Source organism: Piliocolobus tephrosceles, chromosome 3 (genome assembly GCF_002776525.5).
Source record: "Piliocolobus tephrosceles isolate RC106 chromosome 3, ASM277652v3, whole genome shotgun sequence".
NCBI lineage: Eukaryota > Metazoa > Chordata > Mammalia > Primates > Cercopithecidae > Piliocolobus > Piliocolobus tephrosceles.
Genome location: NC_045436.1, coordinates 182,447,779 through 182,466,015, shown reverse-complemented (window position 1 = coordinate 182,466,015; position 18,237 = coordinate 182,447,779). Strand labels below are relative to the sequence as shown.

At 40.2% G+C, this 18,237-nt stretch overlaps 2 protein-coding genes and 1 pseudogene across 3 annotated transcripts in view; 1 reads left to right on the top strand and 2 right to left on the bottom strand.

Moving 5' to 3' along the window:
• POLN (DNA polymerase nu) overlaps positions 1–2,109 on the bottom strand; it is a 159,164-nt gene extending 157,055 nt beyond the window's left edge. The window contains exon 1 of the mRNA XM_023206783.2: positions 1,947–2,109. Within this exon, the coding sequence (XP_023062551.1) occupies positions 1,947–2,079 (133 nt within the window). The 5' untranslated portion in view covers positions 2,080–2,109. The remainder of the gene's footprint in view (positions 1–1,946) is intronic.
• Positions 1,217–14,741, bottom strand: HAUS3 (HAUS augmin like complex subunit 3). 2 transcript variants are annotated; one of them, XM_023206785.2, is made up of 5 exons: positions 14,638–14,719; positions 12,651–13,701; positions 11,214–11,653; positions 8,851–9,079; positions 1,217–4,999 (listed from the first exon to the last, which is right to left on the bottom strand). In XM_023206785.2, exons 2-5 carry the CDS (start codon positions 13,557–13,559, stop codon positions 4,766–4,768), a joined length of 1,812 nt encoding a protein of 603 aa, XP_023062553.1. In that variant the 5' UTR covers positions 13,560–13,701; positions 14,638–14,719; the 3' UTR covers positions 1,217–4,765. The 2 variants fall into 2 exon arrangements, with proteins under 2 accessions (XP_023062553.1, XP_023062552.1); XM_023206784.2 differs by having other exon boundaries at positions 3,337–4,999; positions 14,110–14,741.
• Positions 7,445–7,693, top strand: LOC111539077 (annotated as a pseudogene).
• Positions 14,742–18,237: the final 3,496 nt, after the last annotated feature.

Sequence of the window (18,237 nt, the reverse complement as noted above, 5' to 3'; positions counted from 1 at the left end):
TGTCAGTCTTGTTAGAGAGACTTTTGCTGGCTTAGAAAAAGTGAGCTGCCATACTGTAGGTTGCCCACAGAGAGGATCATATGACAGGAACTGGGGATACCTTCCACACACCAGCCAGTGAGAAACTGAGACCCTTGGTCTGAAAGTCTGTAAGAAAATGAAATCTGTCAACAACCATGTGAGTTTAGAAGAGAATGCTTCCCCAACTGCAGCCTCAGGAGAGACACCAGCCCTGGCTGATACCTGGAGTCCACCCTTGCAGAGGACCTAGCAGAGTCAGGTCCAGGCTCCTGATGCACAGAAACTGTACAACAATTGTGTTGTTTTAAGCCAGTACGTTTGTAGTAATGTTATACAGCAATAGAAAATACAAAATCCTTATGAGAATTCCACTATTTTTCCAAATCCAAGAGAGAAAAGCAATATCATATATTTTTCTTTTAAATCTTCTCAATAACCTTAACAAACAAATGTCAGAATTTTAACAGGGTATTTTATTTTCATAGATGGGATCTTGCCACGTTGCCTAGGCTGGACTCAAACGCCTAGGCTCAAGTGATCATCCCAGGCATTAACGAGGTATTTTAGGACAACAATAAGAGCTGATATGAGTTGGACTGTCACAAATTTTTCATCAGAGCCTCATATTATAGCTGCCAGAGGCATTTCATTATTCTTACCAGTTTTTGAAGGGGAGTATATTTCCACCTCTGTCAAGTATACACCACTCTATTATTCAAAAATATATGGAATAATAAATGTGATTATGATAGTGTCTTACACTATCAATTGCTAGGCATGTAATTCGCACTTAAAAATTCTTACCAGTTTATTAGTGACTTTTACTATAATAACGTATATAAGCAACAGCTGCCTGAATATGAATGGATCAAAACGTTAAGTGCAACTGTATCTTAAGAAGCTGTGTTTATAAGAGCTTTTGTGCTAATATTCAGCACTATTCTCAATTATTTCAATTCAATTTCATTTCTCAATTATATCTCACACACTTATACCTTATTTTGTAGGAGAAACTAATCACAAATTATTGACCCAGACTTGCAAATTTAAAATAAAAACTGTTTTGCTAGTAGCAAAAGAAAGACAACAAAAAACAAAACAAAAAAAAAAACACCAAAAACCCTGGTGTTATAAACATTTCAGTGACATTTGTGAGCATATCACTGCTTTTACTTTTTTTTTTTTTTTTTTTTTTGAGACAGAGTCTCGCTCTGTCACCCAGGCTGGAGATCTCAGCTCACTGCAAGCTCTGTCTCCTGGGTTCATGCCATTCTCCTGCCTCAGCCTCCCGAGTAGCTGGGACTACAGGTGCCCACCACCATGCCAGGCTAATTTTTTGTATTTTTAGTAGAGACAGGTTTTCACTGTGTTAGCCAGGATGGTCTCGATCTCCTGACCTCATGATCCGCCTGCCTTGGCCTCCTAAAGTGTCAGGATTACAGGCGTAAGTCACTGCGCCCGGCCCCACTGCTTGTACTATTATGCCACGTCATAAACCCATATACACTGATCCAATAATCCTTGCCACCTAAGAGTTTACATTTCTATAGCAGTATAATACACACATTGTCAAAAACATATCTCTTGTTCACCACGCACAATAGCAAATACTATGTACAGGTTTGATGACCTGAGAACCAAGATTAAAGCATCTCTTTCAAAGATACTAAAATACCCGATCCAGATTCTAAGGGAATGTTTGACAGAAATACCTGGAATAAGGAAGAGAGTGTTACATTTTTAAAGCAATGAAGGTTAAGGGAACATGAAAGCAAGCAGAAGCTCAGTCGGCACTGAATGAGTGTAAAAGGGGCAGAAGCTGGGCTTCATATGTCTACGTGCATTCCATTTTCAATTCTTAGTCTTTAGAACAACTAACATTCAAAGTATCAAGAGAGAGAGAAAGGTTCATAAAAATTACTTACTCTCTGTACTCTTTCCCCAAGTCTTAGAATCCACTAAATCACCTGAATGCATAGCAGACATAATCTTCTGAGCAACAGTGGAGAGCGGTGTATTACAGAGATCAAAGCCTACCAATGCCTCATAATTTTCCATTTTCACAAAATCCTAAATGTAAGATTAACATAAGATAAATCCCATATATTAATTTGAAGACTTTAAAACAAGAAATACAATTATTTTGAAAAACTGATATACCAAGACTTTCATTTAAAATGTCTATATTCATAACCACAGAAAATAGGCATCAATCATCCAATAATACAGATAGAAAGCAAAAAGCAAAATAGCTAGAGGCTCAATCCAGGTATCATAGTAAATAGATAAATAACTTATTTTCTAGGTAACCAATTTAGAAGCAAACGATCTACTCAAATACTTCCTGAGGTTTGAAAAATGATATTAAATCTCCAAATAGGCTCACGCCTGTAATCCCTGCACTTTGGTAGGCCGAGGCAGATGGATCACCTGAGGTCAGGAGTTCGAGACCAACTTGGTCAACATGATGAAATCCCGTCTCTACTAAAAATATGAAAAATTAACCGAGCATGGTGGCGCCTGTAATCCCGGCTACTCAGAAGGCCTGAGGCAGGAGAACCACTTGAACCCAGGAGGCGGAGGCTGCAGTGAGCTGAGATCACGCCACTGTACTCCAGCCTGGGCAACAAGAGCGAAACTCCATCTCAAAAAATAAAAACAAAACAAAATAAATCTTCAAATAAACATACCTAGTAACACAATGATTATAACTAACTTGGGTAATTATGGCAGACACACAACTACCATCCCTGCCTTGATCAGTCCTGCTGTTCCCCTGGGCTGAGCAAGCGAAGGTTTGGGTAGGGACAGTATAAATCAAGCAACTGGGCAGGGGCATGGTGGCTTACACCTGTAATGCCAGCATTCTGGAAGGCCAAGGCGGGTAGATCACTTGAGGTCAGGAGTTTGAGACCAGCCTGACCAACATGGTGAAACCCCGTTTCTACTGAAAATACAAAAATTAGCCAGGTGCAGTGGTGCACATCTACAATCCCATCTACTCAGGAGGCTGAAGCAGGAGAATCACTTGAACCTGGGAGGCAGAGGTTGCAGTGAGCTGAGATGGTTCTGCTCAACTCCAGCCTGGGTGACAGAGTTAGACTCTGTCTCAAAAAATTAATTAACTAATTAAATAAATCAAGCATCTAAATATCTGACACTAATTTAAACAGAATTTGCTACCATAAACCAGGAAACCAGATGACCTATTTTCCACATTATTGGAGAAAAGAAAAATTTTAAGTAAACTCTCTATCCCAAGATAGAATAGAAAAAAATATATACAACAAAAATGTTGCTCAGGTGATACGGAGCTGATAGCAAAATTGTAAACAAAATTTATTGCTACAAAATTAAGGTTTACATAACATTTTAAATAACAAACACAGTAACTGGAAAATATTTTTGTTCGATGGGTTTCAAAAATCAAGAGGGTTCATCTGTCATCCAGGTATGCCTGTTTTCTGATGGTTATAGCTAAAAAATTCCACAAAGACCATCCAAAACATGTAGTTTTTAGATTGGCACTCCATATTACAAACAGGTGAGAAATATTCTTAAAGATATTCCTACAAAGCTCACATGGTATTTGTCACAGGCCACGTATAAATTAGGCACTCAAGAAGCATCTGATGTAATAACAGATGAGGTACTTCAAATTATTTTAGACCAACCCTTATTTTCTGGTTGCCCAAATACCATTATTAAATATAATTAAACATTTTTGCTCTTAAACTGATTAAAACAGTACCATACATCTTTTGAACAACCACTTTTACAGAATTTCGAAATTCAAATTTCATTTGAAAGTCATTTATGATGTGTAAGTCATATTAAAGTCAAAGCACTGCTGAGCTGTCTTGTAGAAAACTTTGAGTCCCCAGAATTCAGACTCTAAAATGAATGATGGCCAAGGAAGTCCTAATACTCTGCGGTACAAGCAGGGACATTAAAACAGTCTAAAGGTGCATAGCAGGGAATTATGGAGTAATACAATTTGAGCAGCAAAATTTTATCTGACAGTCAAACATGAGGGGACCTGGCTATTTCACATATTAAGGTCTACAGATTTTAAAATGCTGACTAGAAATTATACATATTTTAAAATATTTAATAGCGGCTGAGCGTGATGGCTCATGCTTGTAATTCCAGCACTTTGGGAGGCCGAGGAGAGGGGATCATGAGGTCAGCAGATGGAGACCATCCTGGTCAACATGGTGAAACCCCATTTCTACTAAAAATACAAAAAATTAGCTAGGCGTCGCATTGCGCACCTGTAGTCCCAGCTACCCGGGAGGCTGAGGCAGGAGAATTGCTTGAACCTGGGAGGTGGAGGTTGCAGTGAGCCAAGATCGTGCCACTGCACTCCAGCCTGGAGACAGAGTGAGACTCCATCTCAAAAAAAAAAAAAAAAATTTAACAGCAGAAAATTTCTATTTCTAAAAAGAAAGTAAAGGAGAGAGATAACTATATTTAAAAATATTTGCATTATGTAATAATGCTTATTCCCAGTAAGTAAAAAATTACCAGGACTAAGTACCACTAACAAGCTCAAGTCATAAAAAGCACTGGTACTCTGAATGTACCACATGAGAAAAAAACCAAATTAATATAATACTTGAATTCATCAAATGAAATGTCCCATTGACCTCAAATTTTAAAAATGTAGTAGTGTTTATTATACACAGTCTCCTCCTAATAAATAAAAGAGCACATGTAATAAAGATTCGGTTTCCAGTAATTTTCAATCTTCAAGACTAACAGCCTTAATCTTTGATTGAGTTTCTAAATTCTCCACAATATTTTTCAGATAATCTTCATCTTTTAAAAAATATACATATAATTCTCTTTCCATTTGATGTAATTTATTATTTGCCAAAGTTTTTCTTTTTGTCTTCACATCAGCAAGAATATCAGTGAGGAGATGATTTAGCTTATTCAGTTGAGATTCAACTTGATGAAACTGCTCTGTTAACTCCTAAAAAAAGGAAAATAAAAATAAAAATTCAAACACTTTTTTCCTAACACCAATTATAAAATTAAAGTATAATTTACATGGAAAGACATTTTTAAATGACTTAATAACTTCCCACAATTTTAGCAATAAATAAACCTCAATTTAAAATCCATAATAGGTTTAATATAAATTCTAAGTAAGATTAATTGCAACAGCTTCTGATAGGTAATTTTAAGTGATTCAAAGGAAACACTTCCTGAAGAGTACTTGATATGTACGCTGTTCTATGCATTCATATATTCAACAAATACTATTGTGCCAAGTACTGTTTTAGAGATTACTGATACAAGAAAGAATAAAATCTCCCTCATGGAGCTTATATTCTGCTTAATTAGTCAAACTTCGTTTTAGCTTATTCTCTGTTTATTCTAGACAGAAAGTACAGAGAAAGTTGAAATGAAGACCAATAAAAGAGAATTACCTCAACACAAATCTCCATTTTTCATTTTTTCTTATTATCTTACCAAATGGAATTACATGACATTCCATGAAAACCATCCTGACTAATCATGTAATTTTGCTGCTCAAGAATCTAGCCATGCCGACCCTTCACATTTATTATAGTAAATTCAAAATTCTTAGTGTCTAGCATTTAAACTAGATTAACAAGTTTCCATAGCTTTCTAATCAAGCACTCTACTTATAAATTTTAGCCAGTATCACCAAAGAGGTTCTCAGAAAAATCTGTTGCTCTAACTACCCTCAATTTTCCACAGCTTCTAGGCATGGTCCACAAGCATAATAATCTGAGGTACTTGTTATGAATACAGATTCCTGTACCCCCTACTAGATTAAATTACTGAATCTCTGTACAGAGCTAGGAACCTGCATTTTGATATGCTCCCTGATGATTCTAATGTACAAGTTCAAGAATGACTACCTAAGACCTGTCATAAATGCCAATTCACAGAGCAGTACTTCTTAAAATACATATTTTTGAAAATCAAGTAATTTCAACATTATATCTACATTTAGTGATCTCCTCTAAGACAAACTTGATAAACTTGAATATACTGAGAAACAACAATCTCATCTTTACCTTCAATTAAATACTAAAGATCATACAGTTGCTAAAATAATATTGCTACAGAGACTGAAGCTCAGCTTCATTAATAATAGAAACACAAGTTAAAATTGATACAGCATTTTACATCATATTGAGCTAGGGAAAAACGCTAATGATACCTACTGATAAGATTAGAGTGAAATTACCATATTTTAGTGATTCTTGAATGCATTTTTTTCACATTTTAACATATCTGAAATGAAGATGCATTTTTTTTTTTTTTTTTTTGAGGCAGAGTCTCGCTCTGTCACCCTGACTGGAGTGCAGTGGCCGGATCTCAGCTGCTCACTGCAAGCTCCGCCTCCCGGGTTTACGCCATTCTCCTGCCTCAGCCTCCAGAGTAGCTGGGACTACAGGCGCCCGCCACCTCGCCCGGCTAGTTTTTGTATTTTTAGTAGAGACAGGGTTTCACCGTGTTAGCCAGGATGGTCTCGATCTCCTGACCTCGTGATCCGCCCGTCTCGGCCTCCCAAAGTGCTGGGATTACAGGCTTGAGCCACCGCGCCCGGCCAAAGATGCATCTTAAGAACATCATATGACTGTTTCTGGCCAGGTACTCTTAAGAAATACTTTTTCATCAACATTCTCGATATACAGTGTGGAAAATTACAGACAACTCTGAGTCAAAAAATAACTTAGAAGAATTGAACATTGAAATGTGATGCTTTAGAACTACCCTAACCATTTAAATTGACTTATTTTGTTCCTTTTAACATATATCCAAGAGTGGTATGATAAAAATCTATGTGTACCTACACATAGGTAGGTAAAAGATCTTTTCTACTAAGTATGAAAAACAAAAATTCTTAATAAGAAAACATTGTGTCGCTTTAACTAAGAGTTTTTCTTTTTTTAGCAATTCATAAAATGATGATGTGCCAAATGATCAATGGTGTTTAGTGGACGCTTAAATAGTGCTGGTAGCATTATAAACTCCTTTAAAAGGCAATCTGGCAGTATCAAAGGCAAAAAAAGTGTATATACGGCCCCGGCACAAAAAACCCCAATGATCCTATTTCCAAGAATTTATCCAGATGGAAGTATCCAATAACAAAAAGCTATATACATAAAGATATATTTATGTTTATGTATATAGCGTAGATATTGAACAATATCTTGAACATGATATTGTTCAAGAGCAAATAAAAGAAAAAAATGAAGACTATCAAAATGCCCAATAACAATAACCAGCTACAAAACTGATGGCATAGTAATTAAATCAAGACAGTATAGTTAACATTAAAAGTTAAGAAAAGTTTAGAGAGTAAAAATGTTTATTTCATCATGCTAAGTAAAAACAAAACTATGGTCTTTGCTGAGGGTCTTTAGAAGTTAGCACCATGGCAGAAGACATGAAGGTCAAAATTAAGAACTATAGGACTGTCCCATTTGACAGCCACTTTGTCAACTGGAACCAGAACATGAACTGCTGGCAGAACTACCTAGACTTCTACCACTCCAAGAAAGCAATCACTGCTAAAGGGGGTGATGTCTCTGTGTGCAAATGGTACTGGAATGTGTAGAAATCCCTCTGCCCCATATCCTTGGTCTTGACCTGGGACAAAGGCACGCTTCCTGGGAAAATCTGAACTGGCTCCACCCCACCTTTCCTCTGTTCTCCATCCTTCTCCCAGGGTGGTAGAGGAGGACCTAGGTACATGATGATCCTTAACCTGGGTCCGTGAATCAGGACTTAACTAATAATAAAAACTTAATGGAAAAGTGTAAAGAAAACTATATGCCTTAAAATTACTAAGAAAAAGAAAAATGGGCCGGGCGCGGTGGCTCAAGCCTGTAATCCCAGCACTTTGGGAGGCCGAGACGGGCGGATCACGAGGTCAGGAGATCGAGACCATCCTGGCTAACACGGTGAAACCCCGTCTCTACTAAAAAATACAAAAAACTAGCCGGGCAAGGTGGCGGGCGCCTGTAGTCCCAGCTACTTGGGAGGTTGAGGCAGGAGAATGGCCTAAACCCGGGAGGTGGAGCTTGCAGTGAGCTGAGATCCGGCCACTGCACTCCAGCCTGGGCGACAGAGTGAGACTCCGTCTAAAAAAAAAAAAAAAAAAAAAAAAACACTATGAATGAACTATAGCTTTACATGTATCAATATGAGTGAGTCTCAAAAACATGTTAAGTCACTGAAAAAGCAAGCAAGTCATTGAGGGATACATACCTTCAATATACATACCTTCGGTATACCACCACCAGTATAACAGCATATAAAGTTCAAAAACATATAAAACTAAATACACAGTCTAGGAATATATATATATGTGTGTGTATGTGTGTGTGTAATAAAACTATACATAAAAGCAAGAAAATGATGAACAAAATTAAGCATGGTAGTTACTCTTTGAAGATGAGAGAGGAATTATGTTAGGAGGAGCATGTACCAGTAAGCGTACACAGAGGATTTTAAAGATATAAAGGCAATCCTGTGTTTGCTAAGATGAATGAAAAAAATACAGAGGCGGTTTTATTTATTTTTTAACACTAATATAAACATTACATATCCTTTTGTGTCTGAAAAATTGTATACATTTTTAAATTTCTGTGCACACTCATCAAAACTATCTGAAAAACATATTTATATGTGAACAAAAATTAGGAGACATAGAAATATATTTTATATTAAGGCAATGGAATTGGGGTAATATTTTCCTCATGTTAACATTTTCTTTAATATCTTTTAAAACAAGCATTTTTTAAAAAAGCATTTTTAACTACTGTGGTAAATACCCACCTGATCACTAAGCAAAAGCTGATTTCCTCCTTGATACAAAGCATCACAAAGCATGTCCACATCCTTATTCCGTTTGGACAGAAAGAAAGAATGTTCTTGAGCAGATACTTTCAACTGATCTTGTACTAAAGAAACATTCTGTTTCAATTTCTCAGCCACTTCCTCAAGGTTTCCATGAGTTAGAAACAATTCTTTTTTCTTATTCTCTCCCTCTAAAAGTTGGTAAAGCCTAAAATGTAAAAATTAAAATTAAAGGGAAAAATTATCAAGTCAGTATCATTTTCAAAATTATAATCCACTGTATTGGGGCATTTGTGGGGATAGCTAAGTAACAACTTATAAAAATATTGGCCAGGTACAGTGGCTCACGCCTGTAATCCTAGCACTTTGGGAGGCCAAGGCGGGCAGACTGGCTGAGCTCAGGAGTTCAAGACCAGCCTGGGCAACATGGTGAAACCCCATCTCTACTAAAATACAAAAAACTGTTAGCCAGGCATGGCGGCATGCACCTATAGTCCCAGCTACTCGGCAGGCTGAGGCAGCAGGATTGCTTGAACCCAGGAGGCAGAGGTTGCAGTGAACCAAGATCGCGCCACTGCACTCCAGCCTGGGCAACAGAGTGAGACGCCGTCTCCAAAAAAAGAAATACTAATAATAATAATAATAATAATTATTATTATTATTATTTGTGTGCCTGCAAAAATCAAGCAACTGAAACCATTCTAACTGTAACACTATCTCAGTACAGAAATATATATTCTAACTACTACATTAGATAAGCAGTCTATTACTGAATTCCCAGTTTCCCCACCATCCAAGTTTTAGATATAAAATTCTTCTTAACTTTAACTGCCACTAACCTACTTCAAAGTGCAATTCAGAGATACCTCCCAAGAAAACACTTGTCTCACAGAATAGAACTATGATGAAGTAGAAACAACAGGCTACGGCTCATGCCTGTAATCCCAGCACTGTGGGAGGGTTACTTGAGCCCAGGAGTTCAAGACCAGACTTGGCAACATATTGAAGTCTCATGTCTACAAAAATATTTTTTTTTTTTTAATTAGCCAGGCATGGCGGCACGTGCCTGTAGTCCTAACTACTCAGGAAGTTGAGGCAGGAGGATCACTTGAGCCCAGAAGCTGGAGGCTGCAGTGAGCTATCATCACATCACTGTATTCCCACCTAGGCAAGAGAGTGAGACCTTGTCTTAAAAGAAAGAAAGGGAAGGGAAGGAAGGGAAGAAAGAGAGAAAGAGAGAGAAAGGAAGGGAAAGGAAGGAAAGGAAGGAGGGAAGGAAGGAAAAAACAAGCAAGCAAGCAACGAATTTGAAACAGAAGACCTAGGTCTAGGTCTGAGTTTTCTGTTACGTGAAACTTAGAGCAAATCAATCTCTGAGACTTATTTCCGCATCTTAACTACTCCACATCTTAACCTACCTGTATTACAGGATTGTGGTGGGATTAAAAGAGAAAAACTAAAATTGTACAACAACATAAAATATAAAAATAAATGGAAATTTTAAACAATGTAAAATGTAGTTATATAAATAGCTATAATAGTAAACTTTTGCTCAGAATTTTTGAAAAAGTTATTTTTTTTATCAAGTTGTAACAGACTTTCTAAAACTAGTTCAATCCCAAAACTGCCAATTACAGTCTTACAGATGTAACTACACAATTTCAGGGGTATCATTCACATAGATCATGATGTCAGTGGTACCCCCTGAAATTGGGCAATGAGGCAATCCTATCCAGGCCCCTCATTTTACTAATGAGAAAAAAAGATTAGATGCTCTTACCCTAGTCCTGGAGAAAAATGAGGACTAGGAGCCAGATTTTTGAGGTCTTAAGACTACTTCAGCCCTCCAATTTTCAGTATCCCTCTGCCATCAATTGCTCAGACATCCAGATGAAGCTTGGGAGCTAGCATTCATTCTCAATGATTCTCCTGACTACACACAGAAATGAAGTCTTCTCCCCTCTCTACTGCTACCTTCTCCAAATGCACTCAATCCCCTGCCCAGCAATACCTACTATGCTGAGCTGTATTCAAACTTCCGGCCCCAAATCTAAAATAGGGTATATAAATAATAATGTCTAAAGGGGAATAAAACCCATTCATTCCTCCACCTCATCCACTTAAGCTATAAAGTAGCTATTTTCAAATCTAGCATAAATGGAAAAGGCGGCAAAAAAACTAAAAATGAAAAAAAGGCATACGAAAATGGAAAAAAAATAGAAGGATCAAAAGTGAAATGCAAAGAATTGTTAAAAACTTCCAAAATTTTAGCTCAAACTCTCTCTAGTATTTTGCAAAAACAAAAGGAAAAATTTACTAAGGAAACAATGAAGCATACATACCTATGAGTAGAATAATCCTTAGTATCAATGGTATTCCTTGGATTTATCTGCTGAGAAACTGATGGATCTGTCAACATTTCTAATTGCTTGTAGAGCATCATGTTACTTTGACTAAGTTCTTGAACCAAATTTTCAAGTTCACGATATATGTCCCAATGCTTTCTTAATTCAATTTCATACGATAACTGTAGAAGTTCAAATGATGCCTTTTGTTTTATTAATTGATTTAAAACTAACTCTTGTCTTGCTGTGTAATAATCTTGTTTAGCAATCTGCAGATCAAAATCTCCCTTTACCACTGGCATATTCAATAACTGGGCATTCTCTCTTACCACAGCAGGTAAACTTCTGTCTTTTATTTGAGTGATCTGTTCTTCAAGTTTCACAATCTCACTGGTCAAGCTAGAAATTTTAGCATCTAAATTTTCTTTGTCCACAGCCTATACAAAGAAAAGCAAACACATTTCAAACTGTATGCCTAAATTTGAAATCATCTTAAGATTATTTTCACTTTCCACTTTAGATGACCAGATAATAAGCTCAATGAATGAAAACTAATTTAATATTCATATAAAACAAAATTACAGTTTAAAAGTGAAAAATGTGGACTAAATCAAGGGTATGAATTACCAAATTTTACTGCTATTACTACCATGTATATAGTAATGGCTACCAAAATAGAGATCTTATTATACTTGTTTTACTCAATCAAAATCATTAATAGCACACTATTCACTGAATCTAAGTGTATGTTACTAGTTTTTCCTTAAGTTACAATTACCTCAATAGGTCCTAGTCAGCCAGTTGATTTTAGCACTTCTACATAACCATTGGATTTCCTATTATTATTCCAGTTTTTTGTCAGGTATAGAAACTAACCTGATGCTGATATTCAGATTCAGAAATGTTACATTTTTTACTCAAGTATCTAGCAGTTATATTACCAAGAAAGCAAGCTCTCCAAGAGTGCAGACAGACATCTGCAATACATCTATCCATGTATTTTCAAAAAGAAATCAGTTTCAGTCTACTGAACCTGGACCTCTGACTTCATTAGCACTATGCTCTGGTTGGAGCAAACGAGGCAGAATACCCAAAATAAAGCAATTAGTTTCTAGCCACATCCTAAAAAGAAAATTTCAGTCCAGTCTGTATCTGCATTACACAAATTTAAAATTCAGAATGCAAATTAAAGCATGTTTGTTTAAAATAAACTAGATAATGTGGTTGAGATAATTACTGTTCTGCCCTCCATTAACGTACGGATCTATTTGTATGGAACACTGACACAGATCACAAATAAACACTGAACAATGAGAAAATAAAATGTAACCTCTTATTAGATGCCCCATTCTGAAGTACTTCAATAGCAATATTATATCCTCTATTCCTTAACAATAATTACAACGTGAATCCAATCTCATTTCTTATGCTTACCTTGCTGGTTAGGCTATGAAGATTCTCCTCTGCCCATTTTATACTTGACTTCATGCTTGAATTACTTGCTTTCAAGTGAATTAATTGATGTTGAGCACAAACGTATGCCAGCTGCAGTCTAGCCATCTCTAGTCGTCTCTCCTCAAGGATTTCTTGATTATCACAAATAGATGGTGCCTGTATATCTAAAAGTTGAAAATTGTCTTCATTTGAACTTTCAACTACTTCATGTATACCCTGAAAGAACTGTTTTTTGGTATACAAAGTTAATGCTGCTGTGCTTTGCTCTTCCTGACTTAGGTATTTTTCCAAGGAAAATTGCGATAAAAATACCAGTGGATTTGTCCCTTGACCTAAATTAGAATGTCCGAAGAACATCATCAATTGTGTAACTTCATCAGTAAGAGCCTGAAGTTCATTACTGATCTTAGTATTCATTGCATTTAGAATTCCTTGACTCTGCTTCAGCTTTTTAGTGGCTGATTCTTCTTTAGCATTTAACCTCAGAGATTTGTGGCTAGTTACTGAAGCCATCAATTGACATTTATTACGCCGCTGAATTTTTAAGTTCTTTAATTTCAGTAGAGTTTGAACCTCATCCTCTAATTTCTCCAGCTCTTTGTCATCCAGTCTAGGTGTCTTCAAATCAGAAGTTTTACACGTTTTAAGAGCTTCATCCAACGCCGCCCCTTCTAGGATGGGCTTGCCTGATTTCTGAAGAACTCTAAAAGCTTCCAATTCTCTTTCAGACAACACATTCTGTTCATTCACATTCCCACAAAACCACTTCAGAAACGATTCATCTTCAATGCCCTCAAATAACCAGTCAAAGTCTTCTCCATTAAGATGATCAGCTTTGGGAAAACCAATTCTTTTTAATGTTTCCACAAACTCATTTCCACAACTCATGGTTTAACTACCCCAATTTTGTTGTATCTGATATGGGTTTACAGTGCTGATTTTTAGAAAACCCAAATAGAAAAAAAGCTACGTTTTATACCAAGTCCACAGAGAAGGGAAAATCTATTTTTAGAATCTATAATGATTCCTCCTGGGGGGAAGAAAACAAGTATTAGACCACAAATATGACGACAGTGTTTTTAAAAAGAAGACAAATATCACATGATATCCGAGAGCCGGATAACTGACAGGCAGTCGTAGCTGCCATGTTTGATGATGACAAAGAGAAACAGAAACAATTAGGCTAGTTCTCAGAAAACCCCAACAGTAATGAAAATTAACAAGAAAGTGGATCTATCTGGATCCACTTTATCGTTTTTTCCAAAGATGCATTTAAAATGCATTACTCTTTGTAGAGCAACGTTTGTTTTTAATTCAAAATAAATGGATCCAAACAAACCCAAGTCACCAGGAGGCTAGGCAGCCTCTCTTCCCTGCCCTCCATATGTAAGAAAACGCAAATAAGTATGGCACACCTTCTGAAGAATCAACTATTTACCTCAACGACTCGTAGGGCAAGGCTCTACCTCCAGAGTGCACTACCGCGGCGCGGAGAACAGTAGGAGCAGCAGGGCAGCGCGCGACCACAATTAAGGGCGCTTCGGGCCGGCCTTCAGCGAGCGCTGAGACAGCCCCGACGCCGGGGCCGCGCGAACCCCAGAGGCGGCGTCAGGCCCAGGGATCCGCGGCCCCGAGGCCGCGATACACCTGACACGCCAGCGGCAAAACCTTCCTTCCGAGAGTCACCCAGCTGTGACACCTAAGCACGCTAACAAAACAAACGCAGAAGCCCACCGAATCGCCGTCCACACCGAGCTGCAGACGCCGGGACAACCGGCCCTGCGCAGCCCCCGCCCCAGCTCCTCGTCCCGCGGGCCGGGCCGTGATGCCCGGGCAGCTGCCGGAGCCCCTGGAAGGAGTCCCCAGAAGCGCAGGAAAAGAAGAGGCAGCGGGGTGCAGTCGGGGATCGCGGCCACTCCTCCAGTCCCACACCCCGGCGCCCAGAACCGCGGCCCGCGTCAGTCACCTGAGGAAGCTCCGCTAGCTTCTCACAGGAACCGCCGCCTCCGCCCTCCGTAACCCGCGCGTCTCGCACTGCCTGACGGGAGCGCCTGGACGCTCGCACGCGCACGCGCAAGGCGGAGGCGTGGTCGCGGGGATGACTGTTTGCGCAGGCGTGGTGTCAAAAGAGGCGGAGTCGGCGAAGCTGGACTATGGGGTGGAGCTGAGCAGGCGGCGCTCCGCCCCCGGCCGCGGCGGGCAACCGGCCTCCTGGGCGGGGCGCAGGGCAGAGGCGGGGTCTGGGCCGGGCAGGGCGGGGACAGGGTCTAGGCTGGGGCGGGGCCTGGGCAGAGGGCGGGGCCTGGGCAAGGATTGGGGTGTAGAGGAGCGCGGTGGGTATAGTGGGGCGCCCTCTGGGGAGCCGAAGCTGCGGTCCTGCTCTCAACGGAGCCGTCAGTTGTGCTTCAGGCCTGCCCTGCCCCGTACCTCAATCTAGACCCTCTGAAGGCACTTTTGAGGGGTACATAGAGAAGCACAGGTTGGTGGTTGGGAGACAGGCTGGAGCCCTGCGGTGATAGCGCTGGCCCCCGAGAGAGACGAGTTCCCACATCCACAGCAGCCGGAGCAGTGCCTGGTACATTTTAAGGGTTAGGGATTGTTCGCTTAGAATCTTTTACAATGAACTTTATTTTGCAAAAGCACTTAATTCCCAATCCTTCACCTGACCACTATGTAAAAGCTGACTTCCGGCTGGGCGCGGTGGCTCATGCCTGTAATCCCAGCACTTTGGGAGGCCGAGGCGGGTGGTTCATGAGGTCAGGAGTTCGAGACCAGCCTGGCCAAGATGGTGAAACCCCCATCTCTACTAAAAAATACAAAAATTAGCCGGGCGCGGTGGTGGGCGCCTGTAATCCCAGCTACTCGGGAGGCTGAGGCAGAAGAATCGCTTGAATCCGGGCAAGCGGAGTCTGCGGTGAGCCGAGATCCGACCACTGCACTCTAGCCTGGGCAACAGAGCAAGACTCTGTCTCAAAAAAAAAAAAAAAAGCTGAATTCCTCCACAATTCCATTTTCAAAATGTTAGAAATGAACTCACATAAACGGAGCGGCCTGAGTTAAATACATCGTTGTATTTAACTCAGGGAGGATGATACACTATTTCTAAAGAGGATGGCAGTCAGTGAAAGATGACTGAAACGGGACTGCTAAATTTCATGCGAATCTGGCTGATGCCCTACAGCCCAGTGAAACCAGACCTCGCTATTGGACAGAATTCGTTTGCATCTCTACCAAAAATCCTTTGCCACTCCTCAGTCTTCCACAGGTTAGCGGGGGCTTTGGTCATGGGTAAATATAATGGTACTCCCTCCCTTCAGCTTCAAATGACCCTAAATGGTGGCTTGTTAGACAATGTTCTAGTCCAGGGTGACTAAGTAGAAGTCGTTTGGATAGTTTTTCTTAACATTTTTAAGGAGAGAAATAAGAATGTTCTAAGGTAAACATTGTAATCTGATCGAGTCAAAGATTTTCCTATTCATTCTTCACTTGTTTTACGTTTTTATCCTCCTCTTTTAAAAGTCAATGAGGCCTAAAATGATCTGAAAAACAAACATGATGGGAAAAAATTCACAGAGTGGTGCCCAATCTGCAGGCAGGGAAACCAGGGATGCTGCAACGGGGAGGCCTGGTGGGAGGACCCCTGCAGCCCAGGGTTGGAGGTCGGGGGTGTGCATCAGGAGACAGAGTTGAGCCAGTTTGGACAGAAGGAAGTGGGAGCTGGGCAGGCAATGCCTTCCAGAAATGTTGCTGATGAGGCAAAGACTGAGTGGGAGGAGCGTGACAGAGAGAAAGAGAGAGAGAGACAGAGAGAGAGAGATACAGAGAGACACAGAGAGACAGAGACAGAGACACAGAGAGACAGAGACAGAGAGACAGACACAGAGACAGAGAGACACAGACAGAGACACAGAGGCAGAGAGACAGAGACAGACAGAGAGACAGAAAAACAGAGACAGAGACAGACACAAAGAGACACAGCCAGAGACAAAGACAGAGACAGAGACACAGAGAGAGAAAGAGACAAGAGACAGGAGAGAGAGAGAGCATGCAAAACGACACAAGCTGAGGGGGTGGGAATGCAGGGCTGAGGGGAGGATTTTTTATTTTGTTTTGTTTGAAAATGAGAGGAACTTGGGGATATTTATAGACTGCAAGGAGGAACTCTGAGGAGACAGCATTAAAGATGGCAGAAAGACAAGGGGCTCCTTTATAGAAAGAGATCCCTGGAGGGCAGGAGGGGTGTACTCCAGAGCCCTGGAGGCCGTTCTAGAAACCCACTTTGCTAGCGGCTCCTGGGTGGTTTCTTGGGCCACAAATTAATTCTCCATCTGATTTTGAATTGCTGACCATAGTTATTTGTTGGAAAGGTGCTTACGAGACCATAAAAGCCATGAAAACATTAAGTAAAAATTACAACAGTATCAGCCCCTGGAGTACAAATGACAAACACAATAGGTTTAACTATACAGACATGGAAAGTTTTCTTCAGCTTGCCTTGGGAATTTAAGAAAGCAAGTATGTTACACTTACTTCCAGGGTAAGCTTTCTTTTCAGCAGTCAAAATTATTTGGGGTTTTAGTAGGGTCAAAAGATAAATGGAACCCAGGAATTAATCCTCCCTGAGAAAGCCCATGAGAATATAATGGACTAAACAGACCTAAAGACAGAACTGTGAGGATCAAGTGTTTTTGCTGTTTGCTTTTTCTCCTTCCTGTGGAAGCGATTTTCTCCTATTAGTATTTAAAAATATTTTAGGTTTTGGACAATATCTTTTCAGACTATTTTTAAACGTTAGAAGTAACAGTCAGATGCTAAAGATTATTTGTTTTTAGATGTAGTTTTCCATGAATTTTGTGGGACTCTATTCTGCAAGCAATGGAGAATGGGGGGTGTTTTCAAGCAGGAGAGTGAATTCTGAGATGTGTGTTAGAAGCCTAATTCTGCAAGACCAAAAATGACAAAAGGTAGTAAGAGACAAGATACAGGACCACTCTTGCAGCATGTAGGAGGAGGAGAGAGCTGGACAGAGAGAGCTGCAGGAGCTGGCAGAGCCTGGGGCCTGATGACTAGCCTGGGTCCGGGAGACTCTGGGGTTTCCAGCTGAGCAGGGGGTGGCATTTCTTCCTATTCTTCCTACTAATCCTTCCTATTAAGAAGAAAGTAGAAGACTACAGGGTTGGGAAAGAGTTTGTTTTCCATCCTGTTGACATTCATGTGACAGAGTGAGAACTCAGTCCCCAAACTCAGGAGCAGGTTTGGGTCAGCACAAGCCCAGAGGAGGTGACAGAGTTCATTCACCAAGGTGGCCATGTGGAGAGGGCCTTTGAAGTGGGGAGGAATGGGGACCACAAGGGCTGGCAGCGGAGACTGGGACTGGTGGGGTGTCAGAAAGGGCCTCAGGACAGGAGGAGGAGTTGTGAGCCCCTGAGGCTCAGCACATCAGTGGCATAACCGTTTACATTCTAGAAAGATGCCCATGAGGCTGGAGTGCACGCGGCTGACCTGGCCAGGGACTAGGAAAGGAGGAAGGAATGAGAAGGTCCTGTGGCAATTAGCCCAGATGATT